A 21,716-nucleotide genomic window follows, 5' to 3' on the forward strand; every position below is an offset into this window, starting at 1 on the left:
TTGATTTGATTCACCCGACCGTCAGGCTCACCATCTCACCACGCTTTCGAAAAGGCTTTGATTTTTGACCGTCGACTGGAGCTGCTAGCTGCCCTTGGTAGTACACACACACACACACACACCTAAAATGAAGCTTAATTACACCTTTCGATTCAACCTCGTCCGCACCAACCGAGCTACTCCACACTCAGCCAGTCTTCATCAGTGTGTCGCATTGTTCGGGAAGGGTCTGCCTGCCTGCCGGTCGCCGGTTGGGTGCTGGGCGTTCGACTTCTCCCAGGCATTGGGGCATTGCATTCTCCGCGTGTAGCAAAACAGTTCGGTTGGATGGGGGAAAGAGTGGAGTGCTAATTAGAAGGAGACCGCGCGCGTAGCGTTAATTAGAGACAAGCCTGCGTAACTGTCATATTCGGGGTAGAGTTTGTCGCAGCCCGGCATCGGTCTTGGTTCGGTGGCTCTCTCTCTCTCTCGCTTCGGACGTTAATTTGAATTTGTCTGAATTGGGGTGTCGGACGGGACAACAAGCTATTTTATTTTATTTTAATTAGCATCGATAGAGAGCTGCAAAAGGGATATTTTGAAGAACCTTATTGGTACCTATTCATGTACTCACGCTGCGTGCTCTAGCCGCAACTACGCGCCCATGATTACAGTCTTTATCGTGAGCAGCTATGTTTGATAAAAAGGATGCTGTGGGAGGCTTCTTGACTGTCAGGGAAAAAAACCGTAAATTATTGCGATTGGCAATTAAAATTAACCCGTTCGCTGCTGTGGTTGTTTTATAATTGCTGTAAATTCTAGAAGACATTTCATGTCAAGAAAAGATTAAGAAAGAAAGGTTGCAGTATTTTTTGCGTTTTCGTATGTATCTTCAATTCACTGCAAAAACTACTTCAAAAACGAGCTGAAACGATATTAATCAAACATAGATGTTAATTTTGCACTTAAAACTACCTCCACGCTGCATACACGCCCTCCCACATCAACGGTTCCATGGTGTAATGGTTAGCACTTTGGACTCTGAATCCAACGATCCGAGTTCAAATCTCGGTGGAACCTGTAAAATGTAATTTCCTATTTTTATATTCTTTTTTTCAAGTATCTTGATCATTCCTAAGGACAGTATCGGTACAAGTAGGTAGTAATTTACAAGCATATTTAAATTAATTTAGTAGTAATTTACTAATTTCGCACGTGATGTGGGGCGCACAGAGCCATCCAACATCGATTTTATGTGAAACGAATTACCTTTCTTTCTGTTTCCGATTTTCTATGCTTTCCTAGCATTATCTTCAGAATATTATCGAAGGTGTTTCATCAACTTATCAGTACATCATTCAACAACGACGTACTTAAGGGATACCGAAAGTTGGCTTACGGTTCGATAGCTTACAATATACTTAGGATTCGTGTACCGTCTCGATAGACTCAGGTAATGGTTTAATCACCTTCTTCAGCATAATATCCGGCATGAAATGTTGGACGTACCTTATCGAACTAAACTCTTTTGGTTTTTACTTTTGAAAGTAAATTTTTAACAGCATTCTGTCGCGAAAACTTTAAAAATAAGCTACAAGGCTTACCTTACTTGCACAAGTTGTCTCAACTATCTTTAGTTTTTAAAGCTAGAATGGTTAAAGCCACCAAAATTTAAATTTTGGGGTAGTACATTTACAAAACAACGAACGATTTTCCAACTTGTTGGATAGTGATCCCTTCTTGCGTGTAATAATTTAAATATTATTATGGCTACCGTGGCAAAACAAATAATTATACCAAGAAGAGTACGTTCAGTCGCCAGTTAAGTGGTCTATTTTGCTACAGATTGGTCGTTAACAAGCCCTGCAAGTATATATTAGAATATTCGTTTATCAATTAATCTACGATGTGAGATGTGATGTTAAATTGCACCGTTATGATATCATGACCATTTCATCTACTTCTGTTGCTGGATGTTGTACTCATATCAACCATCCCGTTCTACTTGACCCCTGTCTACAGATTTGTAATCCGATTTCGTACAACTACTTAATATGATGAATATTTTGCCATTCTACCTGTAGTTATCTTGCATAAACAGTAATATTTAACATTTTCTATTAGTGTATGAGCAAAATCACATTGCACTCCTCCTAATACGCTTGACCTTTGCTCCAAAACCTTAGGAACGTTCCTTCCTAATAAACGTTCCTGACCCGCCCGAGCTTCTGTTTGCAGCCGCTACTAGTTGCAGCATTTTGATGCGAATTTTTAAATTTTCCTCCGCTGGCAGATCGTTTAAAAATGGCGTCAGGCTCATCAGAAAGCGACAGTCCGGATTTTCCGCATCAGGCTTCACCCAGCCGCCACCGGTCGAAGTGCTCGAAGCGGATTTGCTGGAACGCGGCCGGAACTTATTCTTGTAAGTAACTTCACCGTCATCAATTGATGTATCATCCTCTTCCTTCACGTCCTGTTCATCGATCGAACGTTCAGAGGGACCTGTGTCGTGTTTGATGTCCTCCTCGATCGGTACGAACTTGATCGACTGTTTGACTTCAGTCTCATTGGGATTGTTTTGCAGCGGAGAAGACACACGTTCTGGCCGGCATACTGTCTTTCCACCGTTTTTGCGTGCTTTACTCTTCTTCAGCCGAAAGTGACCGTGCAGGAACTGCATATGGTCGTACAGTGGCCAGCGGATTGCTGGGATCGTTCCATCCTCAATACGCTTAGCCTCCCGGCGGAAGCAATCGCGCAGTGTTTTCCAGCGCACGCGCAACTGATTCACTGCAAAACGGAAAGATGATGGTAATGTTGTTTTGTAAATGATTTTTCAAGCTCATTTTCTTACCACTGATCGTGCTGAATTCCGTCCGCTGTATTTCCTCCCAATCTTCGATGCCCGACGCTCGACTGCGCAGATACTGGCGATGCCACAGTTTCGGTCGTTGGCGAACACACTCGATGAGGCGCAGCGTGCCTTGCTGGCCGAAAATTCGCTTCCGCCCAAATTCATCTTTCACCTCCGCTGGAAGTTGCTGCTCCGGGGCTGATTCCTCCTCCATCTCTGTTGCGTTCATTTACCTGCCCGGCTGCTTACTGTGCTGCTCGATTGTGTTGCGGTACGAACTCGCGTGAACACCAAAACACGCGCACCGGCCGGCCTGGGGTACGCAATCGTTGGCGATAGTGTGCTGATAAGAACGGCAAGAACAGGTGAGAAACTTGTTGCAGAACCTAAAATACAAAGAAACACGTTTATTGGGAAGGTTATTGCCACTGGTTCTTGTTCCATTTGTCGGCGACGGATTGACGTGTGCGCCTGAACTCACATGCGAATTCGGAGCGCTTTTCTTGTGTGTGCGTAAACGAATTAGTTGTGTTTGGTACTTACTCGGAAAGTATACTGCTAAGCAATGACGAAGGTTAATCCAAATCAAAACTGTACTTCACCTTTTTCTTCACTAAAATCCTTTCGCGTTGAAAATTGCACACCGCGGCTTGCGTTGCGTCAAACTGGATCAAACGCTACGCGCACACACAGCTTACCTTGATTGGACCAGTTTCGTCTGCGTTATTGCTGTGCGTTTGACAAGCACGCACGCTGCTTCTTTCTCCTTCGCGCAGCCAGTTGCAGGACGTCGTCAGTGTGACAGCATCGGCTACTAGATGACAGGCTCCTCGACTGCTGGCCGCTCCAAGTGTATTGAACAATCGTAGGCAAAAAGTAAATCCTCTGCTTGATTAAGTGTGTGGCAACGGGCACGAGGAAGTAACGTTGAACTTTCGAAGTTGTTCCAGGGGAAATAGACATGATTTACGGTTTCTTTTCTAGGACCTGCGACCAACCCGTTCTTCATGATGCGTGGACGAGTGCGGCACCACTTGGTTGTTTGTAAACACTCGGTAAGAAGGAAATGTTCTCCGTGCAAATCTCTTATCTAAAACCTAATCCTCTTTTCACATATCTTTTAGATGGATGCTGGTCATAAGTGAAGCTGCTTTTGTGCCTTACACTCTCTACAAAGCTACTGAGCAGTGATTATTATCCGGCGTTGTTACAGATTGGTATCGCGAACAACCTCCTTACATAAACATCATCTACATGCGTGATCCGGGAGTGTGGCTGTATGGAAACGATAAAGAAATCGTCTAAAATAGCTTAGTACCAATAACAAAACGGTGGTGTGCCACAGCTTGGTATATATATATCGATTTTATTCAGGCGTTAGAAGCAGCTAAACGTTCTTTTTAAGCGAATTAAAACTAAAACGTTGCTATTTTTACGCTAATTAACGATTGTGTTTGTAAGCACAGGTTTCTGTATGATCGATACAAGTGTTCTTTTCCTAGTGAATTTTTTATAATTGATACATTCCAATGCACAATATACCAATTTAGTTTTTTTTAGTAGAATAAAGCTTTTATATCGAAACTGCAACTCACTCGCCTATAAATAAAACCCTTGAACGCTTACTGAAGCAATACTTTCGCTCGCGTATATTCAAATTTACGTCCAGAGCCAACTAGGACGAACAAGCTGGCCAGACTGAAGCTTACTTGAGTGCACAACGGTGGGCCCAACAACGCGCAACGAGTGTTTGTTAAATTTATCATTCTTTCTGGGTTCCAGGCTTAAAGTTCTAGGCAAATAATTGGATCATGATTGAATTCCTAAGACCTTCAGTAAGTAAAGCACAAAACGCATTTGAATTAGTAAAGCAGCATACATCCTTAGCGGGAAATGCAAAATTCTAATATTTATTTAATTCATGTATTTAAATTGTCGCATTCAACAAGCGGCCATCTCCTGCCACCCCTTTCGGCCAATGTATTAAATTAAATTAAGAAGAAAAGGAAAGAAAAAAAAAGCTCTCCGCTCAAAGAACATCGGCGATGATACGCTCGTACTTTTCACAGCAGCGGACCAACTCTTGGCGTAAAGCAATACGCAAAATCTGCTGCAATTTCTTACTGGACCAGCGCGTCTGGGGGCGTCGGCAACTCCTGAGCACGGGATAGATTGCTCGGATCAGAAATGCAGCGTCCGAGTCGTAACCGGCGTCTTCGGCGGTTTCAGCGGTCGGGTTCGGGTCGGCAGCTGGCTGGGCTTGCTGCTGCTGTGAGCCACCGGCATCGGCACGTACCCCCGAAGCAGCAGCTGCGCTGGCAGCACTGGATGTAGCGTCGGTGGAGTCGGCCAAAACTGAGGTTGTTGCAGTCGTAGGGTTAAGCAAGTGCTGCAATAAAGATTGCAACATTTGGTTGCTGCTCGTTGGTGACGTCACACTAAGGCAGGCAATATGAGCGACCGTTCTATTCGCTCCGGACGATTGGCGCATGGTTTGCGCGGTTGGTGCCGGCAGTGAGCCGGGCTGTTGTTGCTGCGATGATGGCGCACTAGTTGCCGGCTGCTGCTGTGATGATGGCGCAGTTGTTGCCGGCTTAGAGGCCGGCTGCTGCTGCGGCGATGATGGCACACTCGGTTCATCGATGCGCTCTCGTTTAATGCGCACTTCCGACGGTTCCACAGTTTGAGTGGATTGATGCAGCAGCTTTTTCACAGCTACAACGAGGAGGCTACGGCTTTCGGATGGACCGGCGATGGAGGTGCCCGGTGCCGGATCATCTTCAATGATCTGCAATGTTTGTACGGCTCGCAATACTCTGCTAGCGCGTGCCGTGGATGAACGCGGCTGCTGATTAGCGCTTTCCCAAGTACGTTTCGATGCCATTTTCTTGATCGGAGTGCTTTTCGTGCTGGTTAGGAGGAGGACTAGCTTGGTCGGAAGAAGTTACGTAAGTGAAAATTTTCTTGCTGACGCAATCGTTAGCTGCTTCCACGTGTCACTCCTTGGTGAGCGGTTGTACCGTTTCCGACAGTTTGACATTGATCTATGGGGGGACCTATCGGTGTCATTACATGCTTACATGTTGACTACATTTTAATGTAGATTAAAGAAATAGAAGGCCTAGGTAAGGACAAGGACTGCGATCTTAATAGATCTTAAATTCTTAATTTTAATATCGGGAACACAAATAATAAGTTTTCTTATCATCCTTCTTCAATTTCAGGGTAGTGGATACACAAATACATTAGCACGTGGTGACACTACACTTACCCTTGGAACTGTCAAACTGTCAGACCTGGCCGGCGATGACGAAGCACAATACGTGGAAGTGACAGTGGGTTACATAACCAGAAAAAAAGTGGTTTCAAATGACGTCATCCCTTCCCTAGAAGATTCTAGAACATTTGGGGACAACATTTGTCCCAAGACATTAAATCGCATCTCGAAAAAAAGATTCTCAGCAAACATCAATGAAACCTGTGAGGAACAGATCATCCAAAACCGCTGAAACATTGGAGACTTCCACAAACAAATCTGAAGCCGGCATGGCGTCTGTACCGGGGCCCTCCATTTGTGCAACACCGTACCAACAGCGCGTTGGCGTTCAGCACATCAAGCAGGAACCAACTCCATCATCCGGAAGCGTTCAAAGCGAAACGGTACGACCGGTAAAAGTGAAGCAAGAGTGCATCGATGCCCCAAGCCAGAAAGCAGCACCGCTCGTGCCACTCCAAGCTTCGTTTCAGTCCGAGATCGCCAGTCCACCGGTAGCGCCGAAACGAAAGCCGTCTCAAGCACGTGCCACGACGACCCGGAAGCCAGCAGCAGCACCCTCCCGCCGACCATCCCGTGCAGCCGTCCCGCGGACAGCAGCTCCAGGGAGCAAGCCGCCACCCCGGCAAGCGAACCGGGCGGCGTCGTCCCGTAACCGCAACTACCGCATACCCATCCCCGATCCGGCCGGCAGTACCATCAGCATTGGCGAGGATCTGGACTACGATTTTCTGATGACGCGCGTCTATCCGTACGTGTCCTGCTTTCCGGCCGCCCGCAAGCTGGTCATCTACGACAAGATGCTGCAGCTGGTGTACCGCGAGTACATGCGGGAGAAGCGCGCGCTGGACACGGCTGCAATTGCCGGTCCGGAGCTGGCTTGAGCCGCGGAACAGGCTTTCCCCCCCCCCCGTGTGGGGGGCTGTAATGTGAAGTAGCTTTGTTTTTGTGAACCTCATTGTAGCTCAATTCAAATACATTCTTTGTCCTTCTGCGAAGGGAAGAAACATTGCTCGACATCATTGTGTGTGTGTATTGTTCCGAAGTAACCTCTCGAGAGCGCTCGGTGGAAAATTGTACAATACGCATGCTTTTTCGCAAAACGTAGAATGCGCCACCAACACACCCTTAGCCGGCTTTTTCCGCTCTCACCAATACACGGACTACTCTGTACGGGTTGCTTGTGTGTATGTGGATTTCGATTTCGTTTTTCCGTGCGTTGCCTTGGTGTGCGTTGCTGCACGGTTCATCGTTCGAAGGTGGCAGGAAGGCATTCGCCTCGGTATTGCGCAATCTCTTCCCGTGCTTCAAGGACTTTTCCAGAGGTTGCCTAGAACGAGTGAAAAGAGAGAGAGAGAGAGAGAGTGAGAGAAAGAATGGTAGCCAAAAGGGATGCATGGTATGTGTTGCTAACCGCACACCCTTGCAGGATATAGGACGCCTTTTCCGGGGGCAGCTTGGACGACGGGGTTTGCTATATTTATATCCACTCATCCCCCATCTTTGTGTCGGCAAAGTGCAACATGCGTGTTTGATTGTGTTTGTGTCAGCTGCCGGCGTTTTTCCTTCTTTGCCGTTATGTAAAGTTCCGGACCTGTGTGTGTGTGTCCTGTGTGGATCGATTCCACTTTTCGTCGACGTCACGCCACGGCAACAGCTGAGACACGACCCCCACACGCCATGGTGGTGATGGTGCAGGAGCGACCGTACATAGGCGATTTTTCCCCGCTTTTTCGAAAGGAAAAGTGGTGGATGTGCCCCGATCAGCTGAGTGCCCGCCCACATGTACACCGGGGAAGGCACGCGTACGGTGGTACGGCTGTATGCAACGGACGGGCCCACTTTTGCCTGCCCTGCGGGGCTTACACGCACACATATATAGCCAGCAGGCAAAACTGCTCGAATCGAGTAGTTTTTCTCGGTTTTGGGGTTTTGGATTTTTATTTTTTTAAATCTATTTTAAGGTCTGTTTGTTGTTAGTTTTGCCTTTTTTTAATTTATTTTTCTTCCGAAATGGGTTTGGGGGAATTTGGGGGAACAAAGTGTGTGAAAAGAGCCCGTGCCAGAGCGAGCTGGAAAGCGTCGACTTCTTACAAAAGCCAGAAAAACATCTGAGATATGTGTTGTTTTAGCACCCAAAGAATAAATAGCAAAGAACACTACAAAAAAAAACACAAAAATAAGCGGAACAGAGGTTAAAGTATTTTTGATAAAGGGGAAAATCGAACCAGCCTTTCCTTTCCGAATATACCATTTAGGACGAGGAGAAAAAACATCATTCATCGCTTTCTGAAATGGCTGTGTATGTGCGTGCATGTGTGAGAGGAAATTCGTGTGGAAGGTTTGCTCTTCTTGCGATTGTTCTTCCGCCACTGGCACTACTACCACGTCTGTCAAACGCACCGTTCGAGTGACAGATGAAGTGACGTGGCAGCACTGGCTTGCTTTGATGAGTGGATTGGCAAAATGCTGTGCTCCTCCTTCCCTCCCTCCACCCCTTTCTCTTCGTAAGTAAGTGGAAAACAACAGTCGAAACGTGTGTGTGTGTTGCTTTTTGTTTGGTTTTGCAAAGTTTTTGGCTGCTTATTTTGCTTCTTCTGTGGATATTGTTTACCGCTGTTGTACAGTGTGTTGTAAGTACGTGAGTACACGTTCCAGGTGGGGTGGTGTGCGTGACAGAGAAGCATTGTTTTCTTGGTGCTGTTTTTTTTTTGCTTTTTTTGTATTGTTCATGTCATATTAACACTTTTTTATGTGTTTCTGTATGAGGTGCCAGGAATAGTTGGAGATATGAATTGTTTTTTTTTATTTATTTTGAATTAATTTTCAAACTGGTTTTTAATTATTTAAAAAAAAAGTATCAAAATTTGTGCCCTGCCATACAGAAAAAGCGATGCAACTATTTATTTTAAAATTATTTTCCCAACTAAAAGCAATCATTTTGCGAAATTTGAATCTTAAAAAAAGAAACATAATAAAAGATTTAGTAAAAAAAAACTTAACCACTTGGTGATTGAGAGGGTATTTCAATCAGGAAAATATCCTCTTTATTTTTATCATTTTTTTTTAAACAAAACTCGACCCGTTTCTTGGTTTCCTTCGCGACCAACAGCGTCTCCCGGCTGCTGTTCCCATTGACGTCAATTGGATGTCGGCATGTTTCGGCGGGTGGTGGAAAATAAAGGTAAAGCACAGCAACTAAGAATGAAAATCTCGGTCCCAGCTGTGGGGGAAAAAACGGAATGGCCGATGAAATGGTGGAGAAAAGGTGGTAGCAAAAACAGCAAACAACAAGAATCCGTCTTTGTGCCAGAAATGGATTTATATGCTTGTGCGTATTTTTGTGTATGTATGTGCCTCCTCTCCACACGCTCGTTTTCACGGATCGATTCTCCTGCTCGCCAAAAAAGGTAGAACACACCCATATGCACATACACCTTAACACATCAAACTGAGAGGTGCAAAAATGGGTAAAAATGGGTTAAACATTCTTGCGCAATTGTTGCTATTATTTCCAGTTAGCTTTTCGGTTGCAACTGAAAGTGTGGATTTGTTGTTCTAATTCGAGCCCTTTTTTGTTCTTTTGGCTTTCTCAATTTTTGGCGACTTCGTCGAAGGTCATCCCCACGACGTTCGTCACGTTTGCGGTGTACACAAACCACGTTGGCAAAACAACCTTCTTTTGCAAATAGAGCAACCAAAGGCAAGCGACCGAAAAAACAACAAACCTTTGCTATACACTTCGCCCAATTTCTTCCCTTCTTTAGGTGGACGCGACCAATGCTCTTTAAAACCCGTACAATCGTTTGTTGGTGCATGATTGTTGATATTCCACGTGCTCTCTCTCTCTTTGTGCGGCCCGCTACGCTTCCGGGAGTTGTTTGCGCCGCTGCTGTCCGCTGGTTAAAGTATTCGTGCGTAAGGATAGGCAGTAGGCGATGCTAGTGTGTGCGTATGGGTTCGGATCGAGGTTTGCTTTCGTGTGCGATTTTTGAAATTCACAAAGTACCATGCGCCTCCATCGTGGTGGAAGATTGCGCTCACAATGGTTTTATTATTTAATTCGAAGAACAGAAAGATAAAGAAAAATGGGTCATGTTGACTTACTTTATGCTGCATAGAGCATAACGACCAGTCGCATTTAAAACGTTCATTTATCATTATGACTTGCTTTTTTCTATACTTTTGGTACAATTTTCGGCTACAATACACCAATGTTACCAATTTTAGTCAACTTCGTAATAAAATAACTCGATAAAAATTCGATCCCTTCCTAATCACTTGACCATCCTCTTTGCTACCTTCATCAAACTGTAATTTAATGCTACACACCTTCCATCCTTCCTGTGCGCCATCTTCATCGCCAAAACTTAATTGTACTCGCTTCTCTAATACTACATAAGATTCCTGTTAGAAAAAAAGAGGACGCAGCAAGTGTGATTTCTCGTTACGATTTTTCCACGACACCCTTACCCCAAACTCGATGCAAAACTCGATGTAAAGTTTCTGTCCTTCCAGGAAATGAATCCAGGGTGTGCCGGGTTACGTTACGAACCACCACGGCACCCCACCCACGCTCCGCACAGCGCAAAAGAACGTAAGAGAAGCACGTGGCCACTTGCTGGGTTGCGTAACAAGCGCGCGAGGGATTAATGGAGCGGAGGGGGCTGGTTTGTGAATTGGAAAGCATTTTGCTACGTGGTTCTCTGCCTGCCAGCCTGCCTTTGTTAGTCAGCGCGTTTAAGCAGCAGTGTTGTGTAATGTGAACGACCGCTAACCGCTACACAACGTGATTTAGTGTGCTTTAAACTGGGGAGGGGAGTGTGGATTTTCCCGGAAATCGGTTTGAAAGTGGGCAGACAAGTAGCTAATTGTAAAGTGGGATTTTGGGTGCCCAAAATTTATGACACAGTTTTGGGGAAAATCTTTTTGTTTTTGCGGTGTTGAGGAAGGGGAGTGGAGAGGCATTGCATTTGAAGCTTCGCTTTTCGACACGCTCAACACACACGTGACGCTCTCGGCGGTGGCGTTTCTTTGGCTGTGACAGGTCGTGAAGAGGACTAAGGCTTTTCTAAATCGCTCAAAAAACTGTTGGGACAGATTGGGTATTCTTGATTTAAGGTACTGTAAGCAGAGTTGCTATGTGTGACTGTCAATGTCATAAAAGAAAAAAACTGACAGAGACAAAATCCATGTCAGCGTCGCGTACTCAATTGTGATAATCAGCGCTGATACTCAAAACGATTGGTGTGACCAATGCGTGACATTTTTGCGACCATCGCTTGGTCAGTCGCTGTGTCATGACTTTTTTTTCTCTGTGATCAGTTCTGTAAAATGTCACTGACATAGTCATGACGAATCCAGACAGAAAACAAAATAATGTCAGCGTGACGAGCTCTACTGTGATGATCAGAGGTGAGATTCAAAACAATTGGTGCGACCATCACATGCTTGGTGACATTTTGTGCAAACAACTCTTCAGGTTAGCCACTCGGTTGCGACACTTTCTGTCGTTGATCATCACGATAGTCACGGGAGATATGCGGTGCGTGCGAGTGGCTTCAAGAAACAAAATGAGCATGTTTTCTCGCTCTGTTGGACCCAGCAGACCATCAAGCAGACAGAGCGTGAAAGCATGGTCTTTTAGTGGTTATCACCGACAGAATATGTCGTGACCGAGTGAGTGATACAAAGTTGGGAGTTAAATAAAATGTCATCAAGCATGTGATTGGACCACCAACGGTTTGAGTCTCACCTCTGATCATCTCTGCTCTATACGTGTGCTGATTTGTGCTTCGTTTCAGTCATGAGTGTTGGTGACTGAAACAGCAGGCATTTGGCAGCACTGTTCACTGTCAGAAAAAGTCATGATTATGACTGCATGTCATGATGGCATGTCATGACGCAGTTTAATTGAGTATCAGCAATGATCATCAAGCTACCGCGGATATGTTAATTGTTTTCGTTGTTGAATATCACGTGGTGCTCATGACATTTTGAAGTACTGACTGTAAGACAGGTTTGAAAAAGTTGATGCCTGGTGTAGTTATTCTTTCTTGCTTTATTTCTTTTATATTTTTTTTTAAATTACAATTTGCGATTGACTTTCATAACCTTGTTACAAAGTCCAAAGCTTTACAAAAACTATTTCACAAAATTATAAAAAAATGTAATAAAAACAGCGCGCAATTTGCGTACATTTTACACTTCAAAACATACAAAAAAAAAAACCCCACCAACCTTACCATTATCGTTTGCAAATCTGCCCTTTAATGTAATCACCCAAGCTTTCATAAGAAACCGAGCTAAATCGAATCGTTTTCCTGGAAAAAACGAACACATCCTAAACGACACATGAAACATAATTCTACTAAAAAAAAAAAACAGCCACAAAACCTGCCAACCTGTGTTCCATCTTCTCCGATTTTCAAACCCCCCCCCTCCCCCCACACAACCCCAATAATGAAGCATCTCACTTTCCCCGCGCACCCGATGGCATCCATCCGATGGATAAAAGGGAAGGAGCCAATTTTTGATAAGGCCTGCCCCCTCGTAAACAGAAGAATGCAGGCAACCTTTTCCGTTCCATCCTTGGTACCACTTCCCCCCACACTGCCACACGATATTAACCGCATGAAATATGAGAAAGAGCCGCCAACCCTGCCGACAGCAGCAAAGAAATGTTTGGTGCCCATCGTCTCCTCCACTGCCGACTGTGCGCGACTTCTTTTTTAATAATAAATAAAAATACAATTTATGCGATTCGTTTCCCGTCTTTGCTGGGGGTTTCCCTCTTGTGCGTGAAGCCACTGTGCCACCAGGGAACACCAGGTTTTGCCTGTTCGCTGTGTTCGGGTGAATGTTTCTTTAATTTAAAGCTGTTATCATCCTTGCATTCGCTCGGTGGCTGGCGTCGCCGGATGAGTGTGTGTCTGCCTTTTTTCCCGGGCGATGAAAGGCATTACTCTGTCGCGCTGATGTACGATGAAAGCGATACTAGATTGATACTGGAAAATGAATAAAATACCAGCCGGGTGACATCCCATCATGTGTGTGCGCGTGTGTGTGTTTGTTCTTTTCTAGCGTTGGCTTAAGTTGCCGCTGCTGATCCGCTTTCTGACTTTATGCGAGGGACGGGAAAAGCTTTCCCTCTGTTTTTTTTTCGATTTCGTGAACAATATTCCTGTCTTGGTGGGATTTTTTGTTTTCATTATAATTTCATTTTGAAGCGATTTACATTTTCTTCTACCGCCATCGTGTGCGTTTTGGGGAGAAACTCTTCTCCCTCATTGGTTGGCATTTATTCGCCTGGAATGGTATTTACATATTTTGATTCTTTTCCCTCCGACATTTTGTTGTCTTATTGCTTACTTCTTTTAAAATGCAGTCCGAATGCTGTTTGCTACCAATCGATTATCTTGAGGTAGACAGCAAATGAAGTATGGAAGATTTTGTAGAATAATTCAATTCTCTACTGCTTTGCTGCATCTGATCAGCTAAGGATTGCTTCATTGTGCATACTTTTGTGAGTTGATTTATTAACGATATTGAAGGAACAGAGATGCAAAGTGGCCAAATGTTAAATATGCTTTGCCAGCAATCCTGCATTTCAACTGTGACCTGTGAAAAGTAGAAGTAAGTAATTTAGTGCTTGAGCAAGGAATACGAAAGAGTTACAATTTCATGAAATATCCGATGTTTATTAGTTTTCTTCATTGAAATATTCAATCATGGGTGGATTGAGCTATTTTACTCTTACAACATATCTTTACAGGTTGAGCCCCGAATTTCTGGGTAAGTCGAATCGCGCGGTTTACATCCAAAATTGTCGTATAGTTTCGCATGTGATTTCAACGTCCAAATCAAAATAATTTGCCATTTAATTGAATTTAAAATAAAATAATCAAAAAGGTTAAGAATTACAATTTTGGAATGATTTTTAAAATTCGTTTAAAGGGAAGTTATTTTGATGTTGACGTTGAATGTGTCAATTCAGTGCAATTTGCTCAAGGAACTGTCAAATTTAGAAAACTGAATTAACTAAATATGTTGAAACCGCAAGATTTGCAAAATTAGAGAAATCGTTTCCGTTTGTTAAGACTGGTTTTGTTTGACTTAAGTAATTGGCACAATAGTAAAACATTTAAATTTGTTTTATTTTTTTATTCCAGTTTTCGAAAAGTTTATAAAAATATTGAATAAATTAGTAAACTATTTGGTGCGAGTATATAATCGAAAAAATAAAAAGAACGCTTTGCTTTATGCGTAATATGTAAAGGTAAAAAAAATAAGAATATTACCATACAATTTTTGATAACAATCGAGATAAACAAGAAGTCAAATCAAACAATTAAACTAATGTTCGGAAAATTGTGCCGAAAAATGAAACAAAACCAGGCAAAAAGCAAAAAGTTGAAACAAATAACATCTCTCTACAAATTAATGTAAAATGTAAAAAGAGACAAAAACAAAAAAACAAAAACAAGAGACAAAAACAAAACCAAAAAGAGATAAAAACAAAACCCAGATAAAACATATTTTAGCCACTGTAGCCAACTGCAAATGGCAAAACACACTCACACACAAAAGCTGCAACAAGAAACAAGTGTTAACCGTATCTTCGTACCCGTTTTAACGGGTTGCTCATCAGCCATGGATGTGCTCTCTGTGTTCCCCCCCCGCTGTAGCTCCTCTCCACTTCTCAATCGGAAACACTTCATTCGATCGTTCCGAACAACTCCTAACGTTAACGCCGTTCTGTTGTTCACTTTCTAGCGCGCAACAGCATTGATAGTAAAGCAGAAAAGCTAGCAAGAAAAAGAAGCACAGCAAAGGAGCGGAAATAGAGTCCTTTCGCGGGGGGAAAGGAGGGGCGGATTGGAGGGGGTAGTCCGGGGAGTCCATTCGCAATTCGCACGGGCGATATCCACCAGTCGTCAGCCATCGTTCACCCGATTGATAAATAATGCTTCGGGAGGAAATTAATGTCCTGCAACTAATGGGGTCGTCCTGCGTTCTGCGTCCCCTAATCTATCCTTCCACTCTTCCCCCTACCGAGAGTCACAGTCACAGCCAGCTGCTAGTGGCTGGTGTTCTGTTTTCGGTACAGCCGTTCCCCATACAGCCGAACCAAAGCGATTGCGTATCGAGGCGGGCGTGTGATGGAAAGCAGCAAATGGCAAACCCACCACCGTCGGTGAAAACATCTGATTGAGAAGAAAATCCCGGGTGTCCCGGGTGTCTCATTCAGTATCCACCGGGAGGATGGTTTTTTTTTTTTGGTGGGGCGAGGAACGTCAGAGACACGTCAGGTCGGTCGTGGGGCACACGCCAGAAACGAAAGCCGGGTTTTTCCATTTCCTATACATTTAATGATAAATTTATCGCATTCGTTCTCGTCGACGTCGCCGTTTCGTTGTGTCGTGTTTGTACAACAGGCAACGGGGGGGGGGGGGGGGATACGCGGAACATACCGGAATCTGCCCCTGAATTCGTTTCACCGTGCCCGCTCTAAGTGGGGGCTGTTGGCTGTGAGGCGCAACCTGACAAGAAAGGAAACATAAAGTACGAACCTTTTTTCTTCTTTACCCTGCCGAATCGTCGTCTTCCTTGAGCACTGTTAAGGAGGCACCACCTTTTGCTTCTTGAAGCGTGGCCATGGGGATGTGCTTTGCTTTCCTTACTGCCGTTGCCTGCCTCTCGGGGTAAGCCCACAACTCGTAGTCTCTCCTCTGCAATCGTTTTCATTTGATGAGCCATAATTTTTAATGCTCATATTTTTAGCATCATCATACGACCGGTTCCATGTGTGCGTGTCTTTCTGTATGGAAGAGAGAGAGAGAGAGAGAGAGAGAGAGAGAGAGAGAGAGAGAGAGAGAGAGAGAGAAAGAGAGAAAGAGGTCTGTGCTTAAAGAAAGGCAATCAGCAGACACTAACCTGCGGTGTGCTTTTTTGTTCTGTGGACATGTGCTGCATCCGTCAGGTAAAAGGAGCACTTTCACTATTATTTAGGATTGTGTTATTGTTGCCGTCATGTTTATCCTGTTGGGTAGTTTGAGGTTAAGTAAATGGTGCTCTGCAAAAAATGTGATTTTTTGTCTGTTTTACCTTAACCCATTGCACGGTAGGAGCTTCGTAATTGAGGATTTATTGCAGATTGGTTTTATTCACTTCAGTTCAATTTTTCGTTATTTATTTGGAAATGTTAAGTTATGTGTTGTTGAAGTATTATCCAATTAGTATAGATTTTGAGTAATATTCTTCTCAGTTTGTGTCATATTCTTCTCAGTTTATCACTTGTTTTTTTTTGCTTACAATCATGTTCATTTTCAAATATGTTGTTTTATTTTTTTACCTTTCTATATTTTTCCACCTTTAGTTTATTTACCTCTCTTTTTTTAGTAGTTTATAGTTTTGCTTATTATATTATATTTTCGTCAGTTTTCTTAGCTCCTTTATGTTTACTTTATGTAGCTTAAACTTAGCCTTTTTTTTTAATTGTAGTAGCTTTTTGATTTCAATTGCTGAAAATATTAAATAAATGTTTAATGTGGAGTGAACTATAAAATGAACTTAATGCATCGATGTTTCACTCAATGCTAAATAATATGCATTTTTAGGTATTTTCTGTAATAAAATATATATTTGCATTCCGTTTAAGTGACTTACATAAATGAGAATAATGCTGAAGTATGATGAATTATTCACCAACATCGAATGTTTTCGCTTATGTATATGTATGAAATCAGCACAAAATGTCAGTGCTGCAAAATGTCATGAGCATAATGGTCATGACATAAGTATAATCATGAGCTTTTTCTCGCTATGAACAGTGCTGTCAAATGTCAAGTCGTGCTGGTGACTGGCTGAACGGGTTCGTTCATGGCTGAAACGAAATGCAAGTCACCATTGTGATGATCACTTATACAGTTAGTGGACCAATAACATGTATGATGACATTGTTTTGTGGCACCCAACTCTTGATCATGACATTTTTACCCTATGATAATCATGACATTCTTGGGCCAAGCATGTGATGATCGCACCAACTGCTTGAGTCTCACATTTGATCATCACAGTATTGCTCGTGACACGCTGACATGAGTTATTTTCCAGTCTGAATTTGTCATGACTATGTCAGTGTCACAGCACAGTCAGTGTCATAGTAAAAAAAAGTCACGACAACGAATATCAACTATCGTTGATGAAAAGTGCTGCGGAAAAACATTAAGTTTGTGGGCATGGGTAGCATGAATAGAAGCATAACTCATTGCTACCAAAATGCTAATATTACAAATATTACAAATAATTGGCATAATGACACTGATCTGTCTTTCAAACACTTTGATGAAGGTGACGAAACATTTCAACTTCTGCTTACATGAAACATTTGACACTTTTTTTTTCAACCAATCTGTAAAGAGTTGTAAAAACAAAATACCTCCACTATAATTCCGAGCACATTCTTTCCCTTGACAACAAACCCAAGTGAAACAACAATCGTTTTTGAGATGGTTCTCCGCTTAACTACAAATGGTTCTTCCTTTTGCCCATGTGAACCATCATTAGGATATGCTTGGAGGTGGAACCAGCCAACTACCAGCACCGAACACCCAACTTCGTATCCTTCGTCTGTCGTGTGTTTCATGCAGCAGTGAGTGTTGGTGCTTTGCTCTTACCATGCTGCTTGATTCCTGCTGATTTTTAACCATCACGTGAACGAACCACCCAAGACCAAAAAGAAAACATGTAAAAGCACGCTAAAGACACAAACACACATACATACACACATGAAAGATGGTACACTCACTTGAACTTAAACGGAAACGCTTATCAAAACCATCTTTAGCGCTCATAAATTCCAACCGTTATTACATCAATCCCCGTCGTGTGGCTCCCCCTCCCGCATTCGCGGAAAAGAAACAGAAACATGCTAAGGTAGTGATAACGGTGAAGCAGAGCATGGGAAGGAGAGTTGGTTTGCCATGCCGAGTGCCAACCGGTGGCACATGTCGTTTTCATAAAATATTAAATCTGATTTATTGCGATATGATTCTGCGTTGATGGGCCACTTTTTCTTTAGTGTGTGCGCTTTTTTTTGCAGCAGTCTTTCGCTCTCTCTCTCTCTGTTTTTAGTTGAGGCATCTTCGTTTTTTTTGGTGTGTTTGCCTTTAGTTGAGGCTTCCTCATGTTGGAATAAAAATTGAAACAGTGATAAAATTGTGGATCCTTTTTTACTCCGAGCTCTGAAGGGTGAGGGTGTCACATTCATCTACAAAACGATCCAACTTTGGTACGAAGAGAGAGTGGTCGTACGATATTAATCTCCTTCGAAGACATGCCAGCTGCCCGTGGACATTTCGAAGGAGCATCCCGAGTCTCATTACCGTTTAGTGGTAGTAGTGACCGATATTCTTCGATACAGAAGCTAGCAACCTTCCAGCACAATTCCCTAAATGATATTTGAAATTTATTTCCAAAACCACTCTATTGGATATAGTTTGGACGCTGCTTACTGCTGCCCTGGTTCGTTGCGCTACCCCCAAGAACCAGCATGTCATCAGAGGCTTAATGTCTCAGCCCTTAACGTACTCCCCACAGATCGGTTTCGCATCTCTTCTACAAGAGCAAAAGCGTTTTTTTTTTCGCTGCACTTCGTGTCCGTGCTGAGGCCAAGACGACACTCTCACCACTCCTGGGGCCCCCTTCGGATGCTTGTGTCTTGCGTCTGTTTTTCTTTTTTTGGGCTGCTCCAATTTTGCTTTACTGGACCGCATTACTCTGCCACTCTTCCATTACTTATGGGTTTCATATTTTCTCTCAAATTTAATGAAATTGCCCTTAGAAAGCAGATATCCCCACTTTTTGTCCATGCCTTGTTGTCTGTGCTCGTTGGCTATACAGCGACCCACTCCGGTGACGGTTAAGTGAGGTTAGCTCGCTCGCAGTGGAAGTGTCATCCTACGCTGCTGCTGCTTCTACGGTGCGATGTATCGGATGGCGACGAAATATTGGCCCCTTGGTGAGACGCCACTGACACACCCCTTACATCGTCACTGGGGGGGTTCGCCGTTTGGTTAAGCGACTTTAGCAGCAAGGACAGTTGAGGCACTGTTGAGAGGCTTAACGAGGAGTAGCAGCAGCAATGAACCGAAAACCTAACGATAATCCGGCTGGAAGCAATCGAACACATCGCCATCACGCTATTAGCTTGGGGGCGGGGGATGTTGTTTTTTTTCTCTCTCTCTGTGTCCTTTAATACTGCTCAATGCTTTCTTGGATGGGAAGCGAGAAGCGTTTTTCCCTTGTTTAACCCATCCAGTAAGCACGGGAAAGCACGGGTCGTGGAAAAACGGATGCTGCCTGCACTTTCATCAGGGGAGGGGACATTGTGGGAGGAAGACAAGTAGCCTCCCAGGAGCCTGCAGCTGGAATTTGTGATGCCATAAAGTGTCTACATAATCCTCGATTTATCCGATTACTTAAAATCAATTCCATTTAATTAAATTGGCTATCACCCCGTTAGCGCCGAGTGGGCTTGGGAATCCGTTGGCCGTTGGGTGGCATTGAGGCTTTACCCGTTACGGAAAGAGGTGAGGGGTCGGCGGTTTTTTGCTGTTGTCTTTCCGTGTAGGGTCTTTTGTTGGTATCAGCCGCGCTTCGATTACGCTAACGAAGCGTTGAAGTTGAATAAAAGTAGGAAAATGCATTGGAGAGTTTAAAAAGTATAGTGTGTCAATAGACAGTAAAGGTTTATTTCTTATAGGAAGATGGTTAGTAGATAGTAGCCAGTAGGTAGAAATATTTGGTAGATATTTTGATCGTAAATACAAATACCCCCGTGAGTAAACTACAGCTTTGTTTAGGTTTTTTTTCTTTTCAAATTTTACATAATTGTTGTAGCTAAATTAACGCCAAAAAACAACCATTTTTTTTCTTTTGTAATTTATTATTTTTCCTTTTGTAATAATGGTTTTTGGCAATTGATGGTTGAGAATTGTGTCACAATACCGTCAATTTTAGTGTTGATACAATATCCAGTTTGATATCATAAGTACCTCATCATGTACCTATCTTCATTTACAGGGTTACTCTAGCCAGCTCAACACCATAAGCAAACAATTCAATCCTGTAAAATAGATTTTAAACAATAACTATGGCAACTCGAATGATTCAACCTAATCACGGTGTTCGAACGGCAAATCGAACAGCAGGTAGAACAGAAAATTGAACAAAGTTTCGACCAAGAAGACTTTTTTTACTTTTTTATATGCTTTGGTTAGTTAAAAAGCTTAAACATTTGAAGTATTCGAAATGTCACCATGATAAGGCTGATTGGTTGCTTTGTGTATGTGTACGACATACATTTGACAATAGATTAATTGCGATTTTACAAATTAGAAATGAAGCTTACAGTGTTGAGCTGGCTAGAGAGAAACCCTGTAATAATTGTTTTGATGCCAAAATGCTTCCTACAGTTATGTTTTTTTTTTATTTTATTTTTTGTCTTTTAATGAACTTTATTGATTTATCGGAAATCATTTCTATACATTTAGACATTAAAAAATGTATGTTTTGGAGTAGTCTTAGTGCACGTTATATTTTAACTTTTTCTTTAAAATTGCTAGGATCTTGTTTTGTTTCAAAAGTTGTTTTAATGCAAAATGTTTTAAAAGTTACTTTCGGATGTGATACATTTCCAATTTGTGCAATTGAAACATCCGTAAATTCTGTAAAGAGTATTAAGTACTTCTACTCTGATTTAGTTATATTTACCAATATCTTTGTAAATTTCTTCTTCTTTTAAGGTTGTTTTCAAGGGAGTGGGTTGACTTTTTTCGAATTCAAATGTCCTTTGAATAGTGTCTCATCTGTACCTATCGCAGTCAAAGCATGGTTACGCATACCATCCACCAGACTAAGGCCTGACCATCGCTGTTGTTTTAAGCTAATAGTCTTACAAGAGAGCCAAAAATCCTGTTGGAAGTAGTTCAATAGTACACGTGCTTCTCTGATCAAGATCGAAGCATTTCACACGAACATGATGCGTCATTTTGTTCCATAGATATCTCCGAATGGTACATTAATAGACTCTGAGCCAAATCAAGAATTTGTCCGGAACTTTTCATAACTACTTTGCCATATAGTTGATAATTGCTACTAAGGCTTCTTACAGAACGGTATACGACTAAGTTAGTTACACTTTTTTACTACTTTCTTCATTCTTCTTCTTTGGCTCAACAACCGATGTCGGTCAAGGCCTGCCTGTACCCACTTGCGGGCTTAGCTTTCAGTGACTAATTGATTCCCCCCCATAGCAGGATAGTCAGTCCTACGTATGGCGGCGCGGTCAATTTGGGGATTGAACCCATGACGGGCATGTTGTTAAGTCGTACGAGTTGACGACTGTACTACGAGACCGGACTTTCTTCATTAGTTTACCAAAATATAGAGTAACATATTCTATCGGGATGATATGATCCACTCTTTGTGTTCCTAGATGCATTTTTTATTGCATTTCATCTTATTAAGTGTCTATCTTTTATTCGTATGTAATATTCAACCTTCATACACTCTGTATAATCAACTAATTGATGTTTAATGTTCGAT

General features: G+C 42.8%; 1 protein-coding gene, 2 long non-coding RNA genes and 1 other non-coding gene across 7 annotated transcripts; 2 read left to right on the forward strand and 2 right to left on the reverse strand.

Annotated features, from left to right (window-relative positions):
* The first annotated feature begins 987 nt into the window (after positions 1-987).
* On the forward strand, positions 988-1,059 carry Trnaq-cug. Its single transcript has one exon. It is a non-coding gene; the product is annotated as a tRNA-Gln (tRNA).
* A 726-nt stretch (positions 1,060-1,785) lies between these two features.
* LOC120904011 lies at positions 1,786-3,613 on the reverse strand. Of its 3 annotated transcripts, none has more exons than XM_040313713.1 (3): positions 3,532-3,613; positions 2,834-3,219; positions 1,786-2,769 (listed from the first exon to the last, which is right to left on the reverse strand). In XM_040313713.1, exons 2-3 carry the CDS (start codon positions 3,060-3,062, stop codon positions 2,162-2,164), a joined length of 837 nt encoding a protein of 278 aa, XP_040169647.1. In that variant the 5' UTR covers positions 3,063-3,219; positions 3,532-3,613; the 3' UTR covers positions 1,786-2,161. The 3 variants fall into 3 exon arrangements, with proteins under 3 accessions (XP_040169647.1, XP_040169645.1, XP_040169646.1); XM_040313711.1 differs by lacking the exon at positions 3,532-3,613 and adding an exon at positions 3,377-3,493; XM_040313712.1 differs by lacking the exon at positions 3,532-3,613 and adding an exon at positions 3,315-3,384.
* A 26-nt stretch (positions 3,614-3,639) lies between these two features.
* LOC120904012 lies at positions 3,640-4,462 on the forward strand. Its single transcript, XR_005739685.1, has 3 exons — positions 3,640-3,754; positions 3,818-3,888; positions 3,958-4,462. It is a non-coding gene; the product is annotated as an uncharacterized LOC120904012 (long non-coding RNA).
* An 8,179-nt stretch (positions 4,463-12,641) lies between these two features.
* LOC120902861 lies at positions 12,642-16,142 on the reverse strand. 2 transcript variants are annotated; one of them, XR_005739494.1, is made up of 4 exons: positions 16,044-16,142; positions 15,680-15,927; positions 13,479-13,727; positions 12,642-13,415 (listed from the first exon to the last, which is right to left on the reverse strand). It is a non-coding gene; the product is annotated as an uncharacterized LOC120902861 (long non-coding RNA). The 2 variants fall into 2 exon arrangements; XR_005739493.1 differs by having other exon boundaries at positions 12,642-13,727.
* Between the last annotated feature and the right edge of the window lie 5,574 nt (positions 16,143-21,716).

Source organism: Anopheles arabiensis, chromosome 3 (genome assembly GCF_016920715.1).
Source record: "Anopheles arabiensis isolate DONGOLA chromosome 3, AaraD3, whole genome shotgun sequence".
Classification (NCBI taxonomy): Eukaryota; Metazoa; Arthropoda; class Insecta; order Diptera; family Culicidae; genus Anopheles; species Anopheles arabiensis.